The 21,369-nt window shown below is 41.9% G+C and overlaps 1 protein-coding gene and 1 long non-coding RNA gene across 2 annotated transcripts in view; both read left to right on the top strand.

The window, feature by feature from the left end:
• The window catches only part of LOC146982431 (uncharacterized), a 101,525-nt gene that overhangs the window by 77,630 nt on the left and 2,526 nt on the right, over positions 1-21,369 (top strand). The window lies entirely within an intron of this gene.
• Positions 1,063-21,297, top strand: fbxl20 (F-box and leucine-rich repeat protein 20). Its single transcript, XM_085783446.1, has 15 exons — positions 1,063-1,428; positions 6,609-6,670; positions 8,257-8,311; positions 8,481-8,555; positions 8,690-8,784; positions 9,519-9,587; positions 9,692-9,787; positions 10,538-10,664; positions 12,599-12,673; positions 13,179-13,309; positions 15,689-15,749; positions 15,946-15,990; positions 16,090-16,146; positions 18,774-18,986; positions 20,437-21,297. Exons 1-15 carry the CDS (start codon positions 1,387-1,389, stop codon positions 20,542-20,544), a joined length of 1,311 nt encoding a protein of 436 aa, XP_085639572.1. The 5' UTR covers positions 1,063-1,386; the 3' UTR covers positions 20,545-21,297.

The raw sequence follows: 21,369 nt of genomic DNA, 5'->3' as shown, positions 1-21,369 counted from the left end.
TCAAGTGTACAGCAGTTCAGTAGTAACAGGGAGAGTGTATTCATAATTTATAAACCTTTACATTACATCTATCTATCTATCTATCTATCTATCTATCTATCTATCTATCTATCTATCTATCTATCTATCTATCTATCTATCTATCTATCTATCTATCTATCTATCTATCTATCTATCTATCTATCTATCTATAATGGGGCACTGGATCTGTTGTCAAGCATGTGCTCCCTGCTGCTGTGACGACACAGCGTGACGAGCCGCCACTCTGGACGCTGATTGGTTACGTCGTTTAACTGTGGCGTGGCCAACGACAAAACCCGGAAGTGGCGTCTCCAACAGTAATAACAATATCTTTGGTAATAACAAAAGTTTCTGGAGGAGAATAAATGTAACAGAATACAGTTAATAAACACTTAGGTGCTACATGTGTCATAAAACAACAAATCCTCTTTATCTGTGGTCGTTTCTGTTCATTAGACTCAGCGTGACAAAGATTATTATTAACCATCTGGCCCACACTTCGATGACAGAGCCTTCATATGGTAAATATTCATTATTATCCCATATCAGATATAGCTTTAAATGAAAACAGGCTATTTATTTCGCAGGATATAGTGGGTGGAAGCATCAACTATCTATTATTGGGCTAATTCGTCTAATATTACTTGTACTAGCTTTTATAAAAAACATAAAAACCCTTGTGTTACATGCACATTTGGATCATGTTACCTTTTCCATTTATTCCCATTTATCTGCATTGGTTGTCAACAGGTTGATAGCCCATTATTCACGGCAGAGTTGAGCTCGTAACATTGTTGTGAGGTTTAGTTTTAAAGGACCAGCCAACAGCAAGGTAAGTATGACATGTTTCCTTTCTTTGTTAGGGCAATAGTCTGCATTATAATTTATTATTTCTAAGTGATGTAGGCGTAGTGCAAGCACCATTTTAGGCTGCCAAATATTCCTATTCCTGCCGGGGCTATTGTGTTGATGGATGGAAAAGCTGTATAGCTAGGAGGGAGGAGGAGGAGGAGGAGGAGGTGAGGACGACCCGAGCAGATAAGAGAACTGGCTCATTGGCTGGACGCTGCTGCCTGCATACAACCCATAGGCCTATATTTTATTATCAGAAACTACAGGTCTTGGCTGTTTGTGTTACAGGTCGAGGGAAGAAAAAAATTACTAAACAAACAACAAGAAAAAAAAAAACAACGACACCACCACCACCACCGCATTCACTCCTGGAGCTACCGAGAGAACGGTAGCATGATAGTCGTGGAGGGGACACGGCAGGAAGAGGGCCCGTATCTGCGATTCACTGCGCCGCATACACCGAGCTCAGAGAGTCGGTAACCAGCCAGCCGACCGACCGACCGACCGTCCAACATGGGGAAGGAGGTAAACGGTGTGTCGCGGAGCCGGTTTGAGGTGAGTTGTTTGCCGCACGGGACTGTGAAACTGACAGTCAGTGACACACATCCAGAGAGGTGTTTAGCTAAAAAGAAAAAAAAAAAGAAAAAAGTTAGGGGGTACGTATAACGCTACAGGGCCTGATATACGTGATGACTGTCGCTGAATTTACTGCAATAACTGCGCGTAATGGTGAAAGCTTGATGGCAGCTTCCGCAGTCTGTAAAATGTTTCTTCTGGGATTAGGTCAAACGCTGTTGTTTTTGTTCTTCTAACAACAACACAGAAGCCGAGGCCTTGGCTGGCATGTCATGTCATTATTCAGGGGGGAAAGACACAGCCTATTTCTCACCCAGCCTGTCATGTCATGCTGTGGATAAACGGAGGTTTTTAATTTTATGTTTTTAATCGTTATTATCGTTGTTAAAGGTCCCTAAAACGTTGTCAATGCGCCGTCAAAACAAAGACAATGAGGCTACACTGAGCAGCAGCAGCAGCACGCCGAGGACAGCCCCGGCTTTCACGTCCAATAAGGGGGATAATAGAGGGGGAAACATGAGAATATATTGGCTTAACTTTTAACGGGGAGCTGTTTTCATCATGTTGGGGGGTTTATACCACTTTTTATCGTGTTATTGTGCTTTTGGTTTTATATCCGTGGCCGCTGCGGATGTGGGGGCCTCGGCACCCCTCAGTGTTTAATGTTAGCAGCACTAAACTATCAACAAACAGGCCCTAGCTCGGCTGCCACAGTGGGTGGAGAAAAAAAAAGAAAAGCACGCTATAAACCAAATGCTGTTAGAAAAACAGACATTTCACCATTTACTTTGTGACGCAACCACGTAAAAAACGTAACTGTTAACTGAGGGTTTTGGTGAAAACTCGTAACGTAACGTTAAAAAAAAATGCTACGTGTGCGGCGGCGGCCACGGCTGGTGACATTGGACCGTGTATCCCCCCTGCCTGCGTACTTGGTTGTTGTTTAATCCCCCAGCTAGCGTGGGATTTGCGTGTGGTTTTATTTATTTTTAACGGTGCAACAGCTGACGACTCAGAAGATTCAGGCCGGTTACCTTCTGGCCCGACAGCTGCGGCGGACGGAGCCGCTGTTGTCAAAGCAACCGGAATTAGGAAAAGGACGATACCCCGGAAGTAGCGCGACACAGCCTTCAAATTAAAAGCTCTTTTTTTTTATTTTTTTTTTTAATTTATCTGAAAAGGGACAGTCGACATTAATAAAACATCTTTTAAAAAAAGGAAGGTTAAAGAGCACCCTAAAATAAATAAAGACCACATTTCAGATATTAAAAAAGAAACACATTATTAGCTACACAGTTGAAAGACAATAAATACATCCAACATTGCATGATGCTCTTTATAAAATCAGCATCAATGTTCACATTTTTGTTTGTTAAAGGGGAACTATGCAAGTCTGGTCGTTTTTCCGCTGTTTTGCTAACCCTCCTCCCAGCCACGTGCTATGTCGTGCATTTGTTTTTAATGAAACCGGCGAGAAAACAATCCATGGAGCGATGAAAAACGATACACAAAGTTACAATGTGTACAGTATATTTGTGTAGTCAAACAAGAGATTGCAGGTTATGGAGTGTGTTCGTGTCGGTGTCGCGGTGCTGCAGAGACGAGAGCTGGGACACCGGGTCGGAGGCTCTGATCTTGCAAGGTTGGTTTTCAGCCAAGAGACGCTAGGTGGAAGGCAAAGAGCCTCCATTCTCCCTGGATAAGTCATTTATTTAACCATCACAACTACTCCGAAGCTGTTTAATTAAGGTATAAATGTACCACAGTTAAGATAAAAGTCTTGCATAGTTCCCCTTTAACAAGCCGTTTGTTGGCACTGTGCTTAAATTAGTTGTATGATGAAGACTCTCTGATTGATAGTGGAACTGAATTCCATTGATGCGATGCCCTAAAGGAAAAGACGGTCTTGACTGAAGGTGGATTTGCTCAAGGGAATTGTGCAGTCTCCCCTCGCTGCGCCTCTAGTAGCCCTGTTGACAGAAGATCTGAAGTTTAGGAAAACAGATAGAGGAGGAAGAGCTGAACCGTGCAAGATCTTAAAAACCAGACGGATGTTTTTGTACATGATGAGGGTTTTCCCAGCTCAGCAGTTTATAATTATTCAAAATATGACAATGATGAAATCTGTAGGGTTTCTTGTATAATATTTTAAGCACTGGGTATTTAATGATTCTATTTCATTCATTGTTGTTAATTTAGAGCAGCAGCAGCAGTCATCCATTCAGAATCTGAAATGCTTTATTGATCCCCCCTGCACAGTTAACGGTGCTCCATTTCACATATAAAAATATATTTCAAAGTCAGAATCAGCTTTATTGTCATTATACCAGCTAAAATGGAATATGTATTATCCAGGATAAAAATACAAAGTGGGGTATATAATATTGAATATAAATATAGTCAGATTCAGAATACTTATATTAAACAAATTTGCAAAGTACTTGCAAAGTTTGATAAATAGTCTTGTCTCAAGTTTCAACACAGACACTGCAGTTTCTGTAGGTGTTTATGTTGTAGACTCCGTAGGGAGAAATGCATCCTGTCTGTAACAGACTATGCAAATTCAGGTCGCTTAGTAGGTGTTTGTATAGATTTCATCTTGTCTATTATTGATATTTTTGCTGTATGTGACATAAATAAATAGCAAGTCAATAGTGTCCAATAGCTTAAATATATACTTAATTTTCATTTTGAAATGTACTTTAGTCTGTGATTATAAGCATATCTTTGACAGCTAATTTTCTAATTGGTTTGAAACGTTCATGCAGCCTGGGGGTGGAGTATTATTGATGTGTTGTCACAATGCTGCAAACTGATCTCTGTGAGGTTTTGATGATTTGTTTCTCACTGATATGATTTGCCTAAACTTCACTGGTGTTGCTGCTGCAAAGGCCTGAGGCTTTGAGCTGCTGACTTAGAAGTGTGTTTTCATACAGTTATTGATTGGCTGATTGATATTGATGAACTCAATTATGTATATGCTTCAATTCCTATATGGGATTTAGGGTGAAGCACACAACGCTGATTTGCACCAAAGTGAATTGAAATATTGGCTCGGAGGTCCAACCAATAGGCTGCTAACCAATCAGACAGATACATACATCATACATCATTAGTGCTGGTATGAGAGAGAGTTGAGAAACACTGAAGTAGATTGGCAATAAACCAAATTGTGATTCAGACTTTTACTTTGAAAGGCACAGGAGGTGTTTCCTCCTCTACTGTGTGTAGCTTCACTACTCTGCAGCAGATACTGATCAACCAGCCCTGAACGAAACAGTACAACAGCAGCAGCCTGAAAAGTAAACAGGCATTAATGGTTAAAAATGCAACTTCCCCTCTTTTATAGGAGGATGTCAAATAAAAACAACACTGCGGTTTGCCTGCATTGTGTGTAATTGTGTTTATCAATGTTTAAGAAGAGGGCTAAACAAAGCGACTTGTTTATGGCCGGCAGCTTGTCTCTGGGGTATTTCATATATATCTTCACAACATCCATGGGAGAAGTGGAGGATAAACTTTCTCAAGCTGCTGATTAAATGTCAACCTATGTCAAGTTATGTGTGTCAGTCTAATCTAAATTTAACCTGAGTTTGAGCTCTTTTCAGGAAACGACATAGGGCTTAAATGTTTTGTTTGTTCTTTAATTCTGAGAATATTATAGCGCTTTGTTTTCCTTTTATAAAGATCTCAATTTTTTTTTACCTCCTGCCGGTGCCGCGTCACAGCCGACTATATCTGACATAATGCTCACACTCATGGGAGCATCAGGTTCATTTTTATGTTAGATTACCAAAAAAAAAGGGGGACAGGCCGGGTCTGGGTCTGCCCGTTGACCACGAGCATCTGGTTTCCTTTTTTTTGGAAACGGCCCTGCTGCCTGGATTATTTGGCCAGAAAAGTAGTGGCGTGGAAAAGGCGAGCTGTCGAGTCAATTTGCCCCAAATATCCAAACTGTTCCCCTCTTACCCTTCCCACCCTCCACCCCCACTCCCCCTCCAAAATTTTTATACACGTTGTCTGCTCTGGCAGGAAGCCCCTGCACAGACAGCTGTGCATGAATGTGGAGTTTGTATGTTTATCAGAGGGACATAGAGAGGCTTTGACCCGCAGCTGACTGGGTTTATAGTGATCCACTCATTAATTTCAACAGGCAGACGTGGTGTCGGTTTGTTTTTTTGTTGTGTGTGTGGCTGATGAATGGGTTTGCTAAAGTGTGTAAGTCCCTCAAAATCTGTTGCTATTGTGAATGTGTTTTTTTTTCCGTTAGGACAGTTCTTATTGACACACAAATAAATAAATAAACCTTTAATTTATTCTTTGCTTCTCGTTTGTACCTGCAGGGGAAGTGCATGTGCGAAATATGCAAATACCTTGTTGATTTTGTCACAGGTGTTTTCTCTTCTTGTTAATAACATGCTTTGCTGCATTTTTTATTTACACACTAAAGCCCCCCACCCCTCAATTACCCCGTCCCCTTGGTTTTTTTAGATTTAACTTTGTAAATCTAATGGATCAAGCCAGATGTTGCCTCTCTAGTCGTCATTGTTTCAACATGTTGCATTTTTACAAGCAGACAGTGATTTAACCACTCGTTGTATAGGAACCCTGGCTGTCAGTGTCCTGTGTTTCAAAGTAGCACTTAATAAATGCTAATTTATCGTCTTTTTTGTCGACTGTAGCTTCTTTTTTCTTTTTTTTTTCTTCGGTGGATGCTCGGCTGCTGTTTGTGCTCACACAGCATGCAATTACTTGTGTGCCGGTCCATTAGCTGTTTCCACAAACTGGAGCAATTTGCCTGAGAGCCACAGAAAAGTAAGAAAAAAAAAAGAAATTGTAATCGATTTCAGTTGTTGTTGTTGTTGTTGTGGACACAGGAAGTGAAGAGGGAATACTCACAGGACTGTGCACTGTCACTTAAAAGACACAAACCCCCGTCTCCCCCCCCTCTGTGCTGCTGCTGCTGCTGCTGCTGCTGCTTTATCTCCGTCACCTTCAGTGTTTTCACAGACTTGACATTGAATCAATCTCAGCTGATGAGATTACCATCATTTATCCTTGTGTATGTGCCGGGGCCGTCCTTGAGGTGAGGTGAGGTGAGGTGAAGGCGAACCAGCCAGCTCTGATGTTATCTATTATCTCTCTCCGTCCTTTTCCAGATGTTCACAAACAGCGACGAGGCGGTCATCAATAAGAAGCTGCCAAAGGAGCTGTTGCTACGGTGAGTGACATTTTCAAACGCTTCAACCAGACCGTCTCTGCTCTTTCAGCACTGTGCATCTACACATCATATATCCCACCCTCACTTACAGTTGTGCTCATAGGGTTACATACCAAGTTTTTCAGAAAGTATAATTGATAATGCTAAAAGTTTTTCTTTTATCCAGAGTTAGCAGGTTGAGCGAAGCCATTTATTATCACACAATAGCGTTTGCTCTTTTTTTAAATCATAATGATAAGTGGAACCACCCAAATTACCCTGATTAAAAGTTTATATACCCTCGAAGCTTTTGGCCTTTATAATATACACACAGACAGACAGACACAGACAGGTTTAAATGGAGTATAACTGTCCACATCTGTGACTTATTTGCTTGTAATTTGTGTCTGTGTATAAAAAGTCAGTGAGATTCTGGACTCTGGACAAACACCTGCACATTTCATCCACTGCTGCAATGACTCTGCTGGATTCTGAGCAAAAGAAATGTCAAAAAACCTGAGGGAGAAGACGGTTGTTCAACTTCATAAGACAGGAAAAGGATATAAATAAATAAAAAGATATCCAAAGATTTGTGAATGCCAATCAGCAGTGTAACTCTCATAAAGAAGTGGTAATTGGGGAGGTGGTTCTTCTGTTGATACCCAAGTAGAGCAAAGGAAAATTTGCGACATAACTGCCAGGAAAATTGTTTGGGATGCAAAGAAAAACAGAAAAGTGGTGTGGATTTGTTTTATGATGCACAATAAGGAAGCATTTGAATAAAAATAGTAAACATTTTAGCATTGTTTAACATTTTAACAATGTAATTTTTTTAGCATAGCAGTGTTCAAACTCTCATAAAGAAGTGGTAATTGGGCTGCGGTCAGGTCGACCAACGACAAATGTCAAATTCCAAGTGGTGTGGATGTTTTACGATGCACAATGAGGAGGCATGTGAATAAAAATAGTAAACATTTCACAACATCTGCCAGGGTATGTGAATTTATGAGCACAATTAAACTAACCACTAGGATGCAAATCCCCCGACCCCCCCCCTCGGATGCGACTGCTGTAATGAAAAGCTGAAGCTTGACGAGATTCAACACTGAATTGATGTTTTTAGAAAAAGTTCCTGAGCAAACAGAAAGCGAAGGCCATAACTCCATAAGCCTCGGTGTTGCTGCTGCTGCTGCTGCTGCTGCTGCTGCTGCTGCTGCTGACGCCGCCGCTTGGCTCAGGTGCGGGTGGCGCTCCTGATTTGTGGAGGCTGGCACCGGCTTCACCTCGGGGCCCCCCCCCCCCCCCTCTCCCCTCCGCTGCTGCTGCTGCAAACTGTTTCCAGCTCCTCGCTCTGTTTCATTAGGAGTCGATTGCGGCGTCCTTCCCTTTGCCAGGACCCCACTTTTTGAGTAAACACATCATCTATCCTGCTGACAGTCGAAGACGATATTTTAGCTGATTTACTACCCCCCCGCCTCCCCCCCGTACCACCCCGGCGCTGTGAGTGGAAGCAGGCGTGGGGCAGAGTCTGGTGGTGTGTAGAGAGAGGGAAGTTTCTGGCAGCGGGGATCAGGGTCTCTAAAACACCGTCCCTGTCTGTCTTCCAGAATCTTCTCCTTTCTGGACGTGGTGACACTGTGTCGCTGTGCCCAGGTCTCACGGGTGAGTCTGTGTTCACAAGGTGTGTGTGGATGTGTGTGTGCGTGACTGTATGTTTGTCTTTTTTCATGTGTGCGTGCCGTGTGTGTGTTCTGTATGTGTGTTTTTTTTTGAGGCGAGAAAACAAACGTGACCTTTAAATGTTTCTGCTTCTTCTTCCGCTCTCTCTCAGTCCTGGAACGTTTTGGCCTTGGACGGAAGCAACTGGCAGCGGATCGACCTCTTCGACTTCCAGAGAGACATCGAGGTGAGCGGCTCCGTCCACTTGTCCACTTGTCTGTCTGTCTGTTTGTTTGTTTTTCCCTCTTTTCACTTCAACTCTAGGTTGCAGGCAGGAGGCAAACACAGCTGAGTGGAGCGTGTCTGTTGTTGTTGTTGCAGGGTCGGGTGGTGGAGAACATCTCAAAGCGATGCGGGGGGTTCCTGAGGAAGCTGAGCTTGCGGGGGTGCCTGGGTGTGGGCGACAGCGCCCTGAGGTGAGTGTGATGGAGACAGTTTCACACTGTAGGAATACTAGTTGTTATCTCACCTACTGCTGTGTCATCTCACCCCAAGCACCTCTTTTTCTTATGATATAAACACAAAAATACAAGTATTAGTGACCAAAATGTATAAACTCCTTTCCTATAAAAAGCTAAATTAAAAAAGAAATGCAAGTTCTGGGGATATACCCATACATGCAATACATGTTAAACTTTCAGATGTATGTACAAGTAAAATATAGACATAGCCAAAACATTGTAGAACAGTTGTATGTGTAAGATAAAATATTATATATTTATGCTGATATTGTGGACATGTGTCGCATAAATCTACATCCAACCCAAAGCCTGATGATATATGTTCATGAAATAGTGGTTTTCAAAAGTCTGAGACCAGTTTAGATTAGTTTGTTTCAAAAATTAATGATAAAAAATACATATAAATAACATGTATCTTGCATAAACAAGTTAAATATGTAATGTATCCACTTGGAAAACATAGTTGCAACATGTTGTAAAAATCCATCCTATTGATATTTCTAGCATACTTTTATAAACAAATGTTATTATAGATATTTCATACAAGTTATAATCTTATATCTTCACACAAACACATACCAGAGTTTGTGTATATGTAATAATAATATATCCCCTTATAGGTATGTTATAAATTACATTTTTTAGAGATAGATTGATGTATAAGCTTGTTTTGTTTTTTTTCCCTGCAGGACTTTCTCACAGAACTGCAGAAACATCGAGCTGCTCAGTCTAAACGGCTGCACCAAGATCACTGACAGGTAGGTGTGTGTATGTGTGTGTGTACTATGCATGTGTGTGCATGTGTGTATATATATACCTCATGTGCTAATAAATCCTGATCAATCATCTCTCTCCTCTGCAGCACGTGTAACAGCCTCAGTAAGTTCTGTCCAAAGCTGAAGCACCTGGACCTCGCCTCCTGTACCTCAATCACCAATCTGTCACTCAAAGCTCTCAGGTGAGTCGTCTCAGCACTGTGGTTTTTAGATTTCCCTCGACTTCACAGTTATTATTGTCAAGTGTGTTGTATCGAGAAAGAATTGCACAACCAGGGAAACTAGGACTACTAGGAGAAGCAATAAAAACAATAACATAATAATTGTTCAAAGCGAGGAGCGCTACGTGGACTTTTTCTCAAAACTAGAGGTGCTCTTTGGAGAGGGATCCAAGGGAAGTGGAAAAACAAAGAAAAACTCCAAGGCACTCTCTTGAGTTAATGAAAATGCCTTTAATTAATCTGGCATTGCCACAATGATATGTTTAAAATGACCATGACGCGTTTTGGCATCAAGCCTTCATCAGGGAGTCAAACAGATAATTCAGATACACCTAGGTCTTTTGTCTTGGTGTTTAGCCAATGACAAGTTGCTGAAGCATGAATAAAGGAAAAAACAATGGTCAGTGTAGATACATTTCAAATGCATAAAGGGTGCAGATAATAAAAATACAACAATATATCCTGGATAAGGTACATAATAATGCTCAGTATATTGTATGTGATGGTCAAGTGAAATAACCAAAGATGAAAAGTAATAATACACAGTCACACACACAATAATAATGTATGGACATACAGTACAGTCCGTACAGTATATCAGTTATATTGATCTAGAAACATCACATGGAGCTTTTATTTTTGAAATGTTTGGATGGCAGAGCCTTTCACATGATGTCCTTTTGTCTTGTGTCTTCTCTGTCCTCGGCTCAGTGAGGGTTGTCCCCTGCTGGAGCAGCTCAACATCTCCTGGTGTGACCAGGTCACCAAGGACGGCATCCAGGCCCTGGTTCGCTGCTGCCCCGGACTCAAGGGCCTTTTCCTCAAGGGCTGCACACAGGTAGCTACAGGCTGCAGATGTGAAACCAGTCTGCAGCTCATTATGACATAATGGCTTCACGGTCACTGGTCTTTAAAGGGATACGCCAACATTTTTTTTCATGTCTTGCCTCACTCCCGAGTCCATGACCAGCAGATAGACACCATCCTTTCGACTGTGCGTGCAGTAACAAGGGAGATAGAGCCCATATTGCCCGTAATTAGCTTAGCTCAAACGCTGGAAGTGCATAGGTAGTGTTAGCCTGCCTGCTACCCGAGCCGAAATCAGCAGTCAGAAGCTGATTTCATTTTAGCTCTAAACTCTGTAAATATATCACTTTATCAACATTTCAAACATTTTTAGGCGAGAAAGTAGCCGTTTAGATCAGCAGTGTGTCGTTAATTTGTCTAAATACCAGCTGTTTACAATTTTGTTCGGACGAATTCTGCGCTACTCAAGCTAGCCGTTGTGACCAACGCACTTCCGGTTACTTTCACAAAATAAAACACCTGTTGCCCTTTACATACAGAAAACCATGTCGATAGAATTTGTGCTTTTACTTTGAAATAGGAAGCTAACCTACCCTCGATATAGCTATATCTTGAACCAAAATAAACCGTCTTTGCTTGAACCCTCCGTTTTGACCGATCTCGTCCCGTTACCGGCATTTGACCGCTCAAGATGCCTTACCGGAGAGTTTTGTCAGCTCTGAGACGAAGATCGGTCCGTTTAGAGTTGCTGAAGAGTTTCTCTGATGACTTTAGGTGGAGGCAGACTAACACTACCTATACACTTCCAGCGTTTGAGCTAAGCTAACTACGGGCGATATGGACTCTATCTCCCTTGTTACTGCACGCACAGTCGAAAGGATGGTGTCTATCTGCTGGTCATGGACTCGGGAGTGAGGCAAAACACGTAAAAAAAAAAATGTTGGCGTATCCCTTCAATGTACACTCTGTAGGTTCTCTTCTCATTTCTTCTTGTATGTTTCATCACAGCAAGGCAGGACTTGTAATTCTAACTTTTCACTTCCTCTTATTTTCCAAACACAACATATAGTGCGCTGCGACCGCAGACATAAAACGCATCACTTCCTGTGCAGCAGAGGATGTTTCTGAGGAAAGACACAGCAAACGCTGTTTACAGCAAAAGTAAAAATGTCATCCTGTTATTTCAACAGACGGTTGCGTGTTTCTGTGAAGATCTGACAGATCATTAAACTAAAGGCAGCAGAAGGTCTTGACTTAAATATGTGATCATTTTAAAGGCATAGTTTGAGTTTTTTGATGTGGAAATACCACTGTTTAGAGGCTTATAACAGATGCTCACTGAAAAATACATGATCCTTTTAAATGTTTGCTTCATTTTCAGCACATTATCTTTCAGCACTTTCCTTTAATTCTTAAATATTCCACATTATGTAAAACTTTAAACAGATAAATCGATCACATCTTAACTGATTTCAATTTAAACTGATTTCTAACATTATGATCCTCTGACAACAAACGCACACACACACCTGCTGTTTGTAGCTACAGTCTCACAATGGAGATCTCACAGAAACTCACATGATCAAATCAAATGTGACTTCAAAAGAAAAACAAAAATGGAGGCTGATCTCTGCATGTCAGCAGAGAGTCCTGGCGTGTGCACGTATCACGCAGAGAAAAACAAAAACAAAACAAAAGAAACAGAAAAAGATGGCAGAAATCCTAGAAATCAATCAAACAATGTTTGTGAGCTGTAGCAACATCTGGTCGACGTTCCCACTCTGCTCGCTCTGATTGGCCGATGCAGACAGAACAAGATGCTGCAAGTAGTTATTCCTGAGAAAGAGATTTCAATATTAATTTATGATTGGAGCTCGGTAAAGTGATCGTATTGACACAACACACTTCAGGACAATTTGGACCAATAATTAAACATTTGCCCCATTTCTCCTCTGTCTGTCTCAGCTTGAAGACGAGGCTCTGAAACACATCGGCGCTCACTGTCCAGAGCTGGTCACACTCAACCTGCAGACGTGTTCGGTAAGTACAGACTCGGAGACGGACTTTTCACTGTGGCCACGTGTTAGTCTGTTGAAATGCACGGGTGTGAAAGTGAGTGAACGGATAAACGGTCGTCAGAGCTCGTTGTGTTGATGGAAACCCACGCACACTCCTCTCTGACTGCACCTGTCCTCCTCGCTCCTCTTCTCCATCACCTCCTCCTGAAAGCTCCTTCATCTCTTTCCTCATCTCACACCTCAGGAACTCGTCGTCTCGTCTCATCTTGTTCCTCCTTCTTCTCCTCTTTCGCCCATTTTCTAACCTCCTCCTCCTCCTCTCCCTCTTCCTTTTTGTCCAAAGTCCTCTGGGCTTTTTTTTTTCTGAGCAAAAACTTCAAACGACAAAGCAGCCGAGCAGAGAGATTTCTCTCTCTTGCTGACTTGCATCTTAAGTTTTGCACACGAATATATAGAAAGTTTTTTGTTTTTTTTTCTAAAAAAGTACATGAAGTGACCGTTGTGCGTTGTGTGGTTGGTGTGAGCAGCAGATCACAGACGAGGGCCTCATCACCATCTGTAGAGGTTGTCACCGCCTGCAGTCCCTGTGTGTGTCGGGCTGCGCCAACATCACAGACGCCATCCTGCACGCGCTCGGACAGAACTGCCCCCGCCTCAGGTACACACACACACACACACACAAACACACACACTCACACTCACACAGAACTTATTATCAGGGCTGTCAAAGTTAACATGATAACAATCAGTTAAAGGTCCAGTGTGTAATAATTGTCGAGGTTTATTGGCAAAATCTGAATATTCTACCCATGGCTATATTTGTGTGTATAATCTCTATAAAATAAAATTAGTAGGGCTGTCAGAGTTAACGCGTTAATCGCGATGAGATTAATTAAAAAAATTAACGCGATTAAATTTTTTAATCGCGGTTAATCGCGGCCCATTTTGTCCTCTGTTTGCTGGACTGGAGGACTGGAGTGTGGGACCTCCAGTCCAGTAGGTGGCGGTAAGGCACCTTCAAGTTGGTTGCTACACAAATATACACAGTCTAACATACAGGTAATACTCAGAAAATTAGAATATCGTGAAAAAGTTAATTCACTTCCCCATGATTGCGAACTGTACTGAACCAGACAGAGAGCTTTTAAAGGCTCAGGAACCCTTTGCAGGTGTTTTGGATTAATTGGCTGACAATTTGAGCTACAACATTGAACTTTTTCACGATATTCAAATTTTTTGAGATTCTGATTTTGGGGTTTTCATAAGCTGTAAGCCATAATAATCAAAATTCTAACAAATAAAAGCTTGAAATATCTTGCAATGCCTGTTATGAGTCTAAATAATATATTCATTTCACCTTTTAAGTTGAATTACTTAAATGAATGAACTTTTTCACGATATTCTAATTTTCTGAGTATTACCTGTATATCCACAGCTCCATCCATTGATTTTTTGAAGGCTTTGTTGTCAACAAATGCACGTGGCGATGTATTGATTTTTTGACGGCTTCTGTTGTCAACAAATGCACATGGCCAGGCAGAGGTGTAGCAAAGTAACGGGCAATTTCCACTGGATGCAATTCGTTTCAATTCTGTGTGAGTTTCATGCATCATGTGTTATGATTAGGTAGGCCTGCTAGGTCTGGTCTAAAAGTTGTTTGTCTAGAGATTATAAAACTTTGGAGTGTTGAAAGTCCAAAGCGCCATATATAATATTTTTAATAGAGATTAATCGCGAGTTAACTATGGAAAAAATGTGATTAATCGCGATTAGAAAAATTAATCGTTTGACAGCCCTAAAAATTAGTTTGGTTTTCATAGCCTTATAATTATTCTTTTATATATACATATAGCAAGGGTCTTGCTTTAGAGAGTGTCTCCATCTTGCGCCGCCATGTTTGTACGGCAGCCTGAATGGAAAATCCAGCCAGTCAGAGAGCGCGTTTCATGTTCATAAATAAACGAAGACGGAGTAGGAAACAGCAGACATGTTGTAAAATAGTTTAGATCTTCACCTCATCGCTCCATGCTCCTGAAATACTCCCAGTCGTCCCAGTCCTGCTAATCTGAATTTTACACACTGGACCTTTAATGCAAATCACAATCTGAAGCTAAACCATCACAACTCAGATGGTTCTGTTCTTATTTGATCTTTTTTTAAAATCTTAAGTATATCTTTTGGAGCTTTTTGCCTTTAATTAGCCATATTCACAGCGTCGCCATCTTTGCTTAAGTCGTCACTTGGGGTGGGAAGATTCATAACGTTTCCATAAACGTTAGCAGTTGTAGCTAACGCCGGCTAACGTAATTCAAATCAGTTTAACCCAAATGTCGTTTTACTTTGAAATACTGCCCGATGTCCCTTCGGGCGTTAACAACTCATGCCTTCCTCAAATCTGTACCAACCAGGAAGTGATGAAAGGAAAACAGTTTATCAGATTCCCGACGTTTGTACAGCTCACAGCCAGGGACGCAGCAGTTAAACGGTTTGTTTACCCACCGCAAGTGATGACGCAAGGAAAGATGGTGACGCTGTGAATATGGTCAATTGATAGCACAGTGAGCACTGAGCTTAACAACGCCCCATATTTGATCATATTTGTATATACTAATATATTTACATTTGCATAAAGCAACATACTTGTCCATTATCAAACACTTTCATTGCACATTTTGAACAAATAAAACAATTAACGTGTGATTAGACTTGATTAGCTGTGGCCACTCACATATGCAGTTAATCAGGATTAAATATTCTAATCAATTCACGGCTCCACTTATGATTTGACTGAGTTAGACAAGTGACTCACTCCTCTTAATAAGATTAATTTACAGTTCCAGTCACAACAGGGCAGAGGGGGGATCAAACCATGACTGAACAGGTCTTTGTGCTGCTGCGACGACGACGACGTCTTGGGCTTCACTTCCTGTCGATCTTGTTACTTTAAGTTGAATCTGCAGGAACTCGACAGAGCGACAGACTGTAACTGATGCGCCCATTGTGCAAAAACTCTCCGCTGCTCTTGTTCTCCTTTCAGAATATTAGAAGTGGCTCGCTGCTCTCAGCTTACAGACGTGGGCTTCACTACATTAGCGAGGGTGAGTGTGTTATCTCCTCTTCGTCTCTTTGGCTTCACAGACTCTTCACAGGCTCTTTGATCTCTGATGACGTCCTTTTTTCTTTCTTTTTTTTTGGATCCTGGAGCAAAAAATGACGTCAAACATTATTTGTCCCAAAAAGCAAAATAAACACAGATCTGATGAGTATCTTGTTCTTCTTCCTCTTCTCCTGTAGAATTGCCATGAGCTGGAGAAGATGGATTTAGAAGAGTGTGTGCAGGTAAATAAACAACCTGAGTTGCATAAACAGTGTTTCTGTGTTTGTCACACACCGTCTGTTGCCAACACATTTGTTTTCCTTTCACCTTTTTTGTATCAGATCACAGACGGGACGCTCATCCAGCTGTCCATCCACTGCCCTCGTTTGCAAGTCCTGGTGAGTGTGTGTGTGTTTGTGTGTGTGTGTGTGTGTGTGTGTGTGTGTGTGTGACTCTGAACGCAGCTCAGTTTTTTTCACGAGTTTAACCCTCGGATGATCCTTCAATTTGTAGCTACCACTTCCATGACCCCTGGACAAAATTTAGATATCAGTTACTCCCAAATTATTTGTGATACATATAGAGCTGGGTCTTGACTAAACATGAAAATGACTTTTGACATGGGTTTCAAAATGTTTAACCCCTTCCTGGCCAGTTGTTTTTGCTGCAAAAACACAACATTTCTATGGGGCTCTATGGGGTTTATGGCTGGTGACAGTATTTTAGTGATAAAAAGAGATATCCAAAATCCCCTCGGTGAAAACTTCTGACTATAATATGTCAACAAAATAGAACAAGAATTTTGAAAGGGGCTTTACCCATTTGTTCAGATTTCAGTTCTGGAAATTAGCCCATATTTCATTAGATATTGCCTCATTTACATAGCCTAGAAATCTAGACGCACCCTAGCGGCAGCAAATATATTTGCTCCTTAGGTGGGTCTAGAAACGAGCCATAGGAACTTTTTGAGTCTCGAACACCGTTTGTGTTCACCAATCACAGTGCTCTATCTGTTTACAGAGTCGTTTTTTGCTTTTTTTTTAAATTATGAAAATAGACACTTTAATACACATTATATGTAAATTTGGGGACTCTACATTTTTCCTTAAAGTTGAGCAAGAAACTGAAATAGATGACGATCAAAGAACATGACAGCTCATGATCTATGGGAAGTTTTTATCATAACTCACTTCTGCAAACGGAGGTCTAGCGCTACCCATGTGGATGCAGTTTGAAGCAGCTGCTCCCGCAGCTGCTCCGAGCTACCGTCACCCGCATTTTAGATATAGTCTGGCTGCAGCAGCTGTGAGCTGAACCAGGAAGCTCTCAGCCCTTTTTACGGTCTCCGCCCGGTCTTTCATCTGGAGCAACACCGTGTCCTCCCCAAAGTCCTTTTTCTGATTTTTTCAGCTTTAAACGGCCTAAAAATCTGAGTGGTCTCTGGACCAAAGCAGTTTTTCCGCTTAAACAGTCACCGACCACGTACCACAAATTATTTTCTCCGCGACCGCGACCACCGTCAAAATGCGGACCAGATAATGTTTTGCAGCCGCTGGGAGCTCTCGCTCTCATTAAGCCTCACGTTTCACACAGCAGGAGAGGCTCAACTTTGTAACGCTGTTGTGCTTATTTAATTGCATTTTAATTCGCCCACAGGTCCCCAAACAAGCCCCCGATTCTTTTGTGTGAACAACAATTTATATGTATATTTATCTTTTGTTTTAAGCATCATTGAAAAATCTCACATTCATCCAAGTCTCAGACCTCTCTTCGACAACTCCTCTGTAGTGTAAAAACGACTGCTCCCTAAGTCACTTTTCTAGAAAAAAAGGGAGGAATTTGTGGTTATATTATGTTGAATTCTGCTCTCCTTTCAATTGGTTACAGGTGTTTGTTATCTCCTTGATTACTGTAGCCATTTGCAGCTAATCATCACATTACGATGAATGACCAGTCTTGAAATAGAGTGTGCTCGGTAGCCGAGTGGCAGAGTAAAAAGGTTATGGATCATATGCACGGTACGATTCCCTCCTCAATATTTACATCAGCTTGACGTCAAATACTGTCATTGGACAGTCTTTGACCTGAAAAACATTGACAAGATGGCTTGGCAAAGGAACGTGTGTTAGGGTTGTGCTATTTCAATCAATTCATATATCAAAAGAATACTTTATCGGACTTGTCATTTATACTTTTTAAAATATTTGAGCAAATTAAACTCTTGCAAAACTACGTTTTGTAGAAGTCTTCTGGCTAAAATAGAAGAGACTTAATTCATTTTTTTTAAATGCAGCCGAGCACTCTTGACAAGAATTAACCTGTCTGACATGCTTATGTCGTGCTCTCTGTGCGAAGTCAGAGTAAAGGAGATCATTGGTTCGATTAAGGTCGTGATCCTCTTATCAAGTTTCTACCCTCACATTGCGTGCAGAGGCTTGCTTTGAAACCTGAACAGCCTTCACATCCCGCCCCATGTTGAAACTGCTGCTCTCAAGCCCGAAGGTCTACCGATGTACAGTTGCAGATCCAGACAACAGTCTCTGCAATTTTGTCTAATGATGAGTTTGTGGTTCATCCGACTGGTCTCTTGTGATCAGGCTATTTTTAAATCTTGAAATGCTTTTTTAAACATAAAATTTGACAAAACTTTGTAAAATATTTGTCTTAATGTGAGTATTAAACTTGGGAAGTCTCATGGTGATATCTGTTAGTTAAAATTTTTACTTTTATTTTTACATTAAAAAACCCATTGGACATTTTTTGTCCAGCGAAGGGTCATGGGTGTGGTTAAAATTCATTATGGGTCCAAAAATTGGACTTTCGTTCTGAAATTTGGGACATCCAGAGTTTACCCAAAGATAAACCTCCTTGCCAAAATTCAGCCCCCAATGACCTTTCATTTGACCGTGGGGCGTTGGGAAAGTGTGAGAGGTGGACAAAAATGTTGAGGGGTAAAAGGAGGGTTTTAAACAGAGGCTCATGTTGTTGTTGTGTTGTGTCTCTTGTGTCTCTTGTGTTCCTGCAGAGCCTGTCACACTGCGAGCTGATCACCGACGACGGCATCAGACACCTGGGCAGCGGCCCCTGCGCTCACGACCGTCTGGAGGTGATCGAGCTGGACAACTGCCCCCTGATCACAGACGCCTCTCTGGAGCACCTGAAGAGCTGCCACAGTCTGGATCGCATCGAGCTTTACGACTGCCAGCAGATCACCCGCGCCGGCATCAAGAGACTAAGGGTGAGCTGTTTGTGTGTGTGTGTGTGTGTGTGTGTGTGTGTGTGTGTGGGCGGTCGACACTGAGTAAAAACCATTTTAATGTTTGTTTTTTTTCCACCACACTGGAACAAACTCGACTCCACTTCACCTGCGTTTGACACCCGGTATTTATGTTTTTCTCTGCAGATTGTAACAAAGCAGAAAACATTTTAACTACAATCATCTCTCTGTTTATCCTGAGTCATAAACACAAACCATTTATATGCAGCAAAGCGTTGTGTCTGTGACTTGACCTTTGACCAGTGATGTCTTATCAGTTCATCCAAATGTTTTTGCCAAATCTGAAGAGATTCCCATGAGACGTTCTAGAGATTTTGAGTTCATGAGGTGAGGCCTTGACCTTTGAACTTTGTCCAGGGCCTCCACATCATCATCATCATCATCATCAGTGTGTCCTTGACTCCTAAATTTTAACAATATTTTTGTAAGGGTTTACGAGGATATAACCATGTCGGACAGTTTAACATGGGAGTCCATGGAGACCGACTCACTGTCGGAGCTGAACCCTAGTGGTCATTAGAGGAACTGCAGCTTCTGGTTCTTCCACGTTAGCTTCATGTTTCAGTCTCGATGGTTTTTAGGGAAAGCAGGGCTCCTGACTGAACCTAGATGGAGGCATTTTGCCCCTAAAATTTGAGACAGTGCAAGTACATTTTTCATCTACTTGTGCATGTGCAGCCAGTAAAGTTGCCTTTTTTTTTTTAAACACTGGTGAAACATGGAAGCGGCGACTCAAAGAATCTGGTATCTGTCAGCAGGTCAATGTGTGTGAGGATCATGAATGAAAAGGAAATGTGAATATTTTCTTTGCAAGTGACGTCGATTAACAGTGTGCGCTGCTACATTTTCTGCCTGCGCTCCTAAAATTTTAAAGGGATAGTTCAACATTTTGGCAAATTCTCCTATTGCCATAATCTCTATAGTCATAGCAGTAGGTTCATTACCTTTAATTACCGGTGCAAGCTATTTTTAGAACAGCGGGGCAGAGACGTGAGCTACTCATTGAACACAATGGAGGTGAACGGTATTTTCGCCGTTCCCTCATCAAACTCATCAAATACACAATCCAACAACTCCAAAACGCTCTGGTGGACAAGTTGTGACCTGCACATTCACCACGCTGTGAGATAATAACAGAACATTACCAGACAGAGTTGTTTTAGAGGGAAATGCGTAGCCGGAACTACATTCCAAACACGGCTGCTGATTTCAAAAGCGCAAATAGTTCATTTGTCGTAATGTTGCATAATTATACGTTATTATCTCATAGCATGGTGAATGTGCAGGTCACAACTTGTCCACCAGAGCGTTTTGGAGTTTCAACAAATTTGAAATGTCAGTTTATTGCTTCCTAAGTGTCTGTTATTAAGAGTTATTAACATGTCTTTCTCTGTCTCTCTTTCAACCACAGACTCATCTGCCCAACATCAAAGTCCACGCCTACTTCGCCCCCGTCACTCCGCCCCCCTCCGTCGGGGGCAGTCGTCAGAGGTTTTGCCGCTGCTGCGTCCTGCTATGATGTAAAGACAACAAACCCCGCCCCCCCACCCACCCTCCCACCTCGTCCCCCGTGTCCCTTCGCACACGCTCGATGACCCCCCCGGACCTGCTGCCCCTCCCACCCCACCTCCCTTCTGGCCCCTCCTCCCTCCTCCCATCACAGAGCACACGCCGGTGGGTCGCTCTGTTTCCGTTCAGTTTTGTTTTGGAGCTGCAGAGAGAAGGAGAGAGAGACGAACGACACTCAACAGGGTCTCGGTAACTTTCCCATAAAACATGTCCGACTCTCCACCACACACACACACACACACACACACACAGATAAACTCTTTAAGAATGTCCGAACATTTCTGGGCTGCGTTCAGAGGACGAACCAGTGTTACACACAGAGGGTTTTGTAAAAAAAAAAAAAAAAGAAAAGAAAAGGAAAAAAAAAAAGAAGAAATCAAACATGATTGAGATCTCACTGCTCTGACGTGCAGAAGAATATTTAAATAAAACAATTACAAATCGAAATCATCATCACATCAGAAACATCTGTCCTGCCTTTGCAAAGACACATTACTACAACAACAACAACAGCAGCTTTTAAAACAAAATATTAAAGAGCTTGAATGCCTCTGCACTCGAGGTTAAGACCTGTTAGTTTGGTTCTGCGCCACACACACATAAAGCAGCAGGAAGCCTGTTGATTAAAGGGATAGTTCAACATTTTGGCGAATTGGCCCATTGCCTTAATCCCTGTAGTCATAGCAGTAGGTTTGTTACCTTTAATTGTCGGTGCAAGCTATTTTTAGAACGGCGGAGCAGAGCCGCGAGCTGCTCAGAGCTACGCTACGGAGGC

Source organism: Trachurus japonicus, chromosome 8 (assembly GCF_045865225.1).
Source record: "Trachurus japonicus isolate A0001 chromosome 8, Traja_1.0".
NCBI lineage: Eukaryota > Metazoa > Chordata > Actinopteri > Carangiformes > Carangidae > Trachurus > Trachurus japonicus.
Note: the sequence above shows the minus strand (reverse complement) of the source record. Positions and strands in the feature narration are given on the sequence as shown.

Coding starts and splice junctions, on each gene's coding strand:
- fbxl20 (XM_085783446.1), top strand. CDS start 1,387: ATGGGGAAGGAGGTAAACGGTGTGTCGCGGAGCCGGTTTGAG. Junction 8,556..8,689: donor ACTTCCAGAGAGACATCGAG/GTGAGCGGCTCC, acceptor TTGTTGTTGCAG/GGTCGGGTGGTGGAGAACAT. Junction 12,674..13,178: donor TCAACCTGCAGACGTGTTCG/GTAAGTACAGAC, acceptor TGGTGTGAGCAG/CAGATCACAGACGAGGGCCT.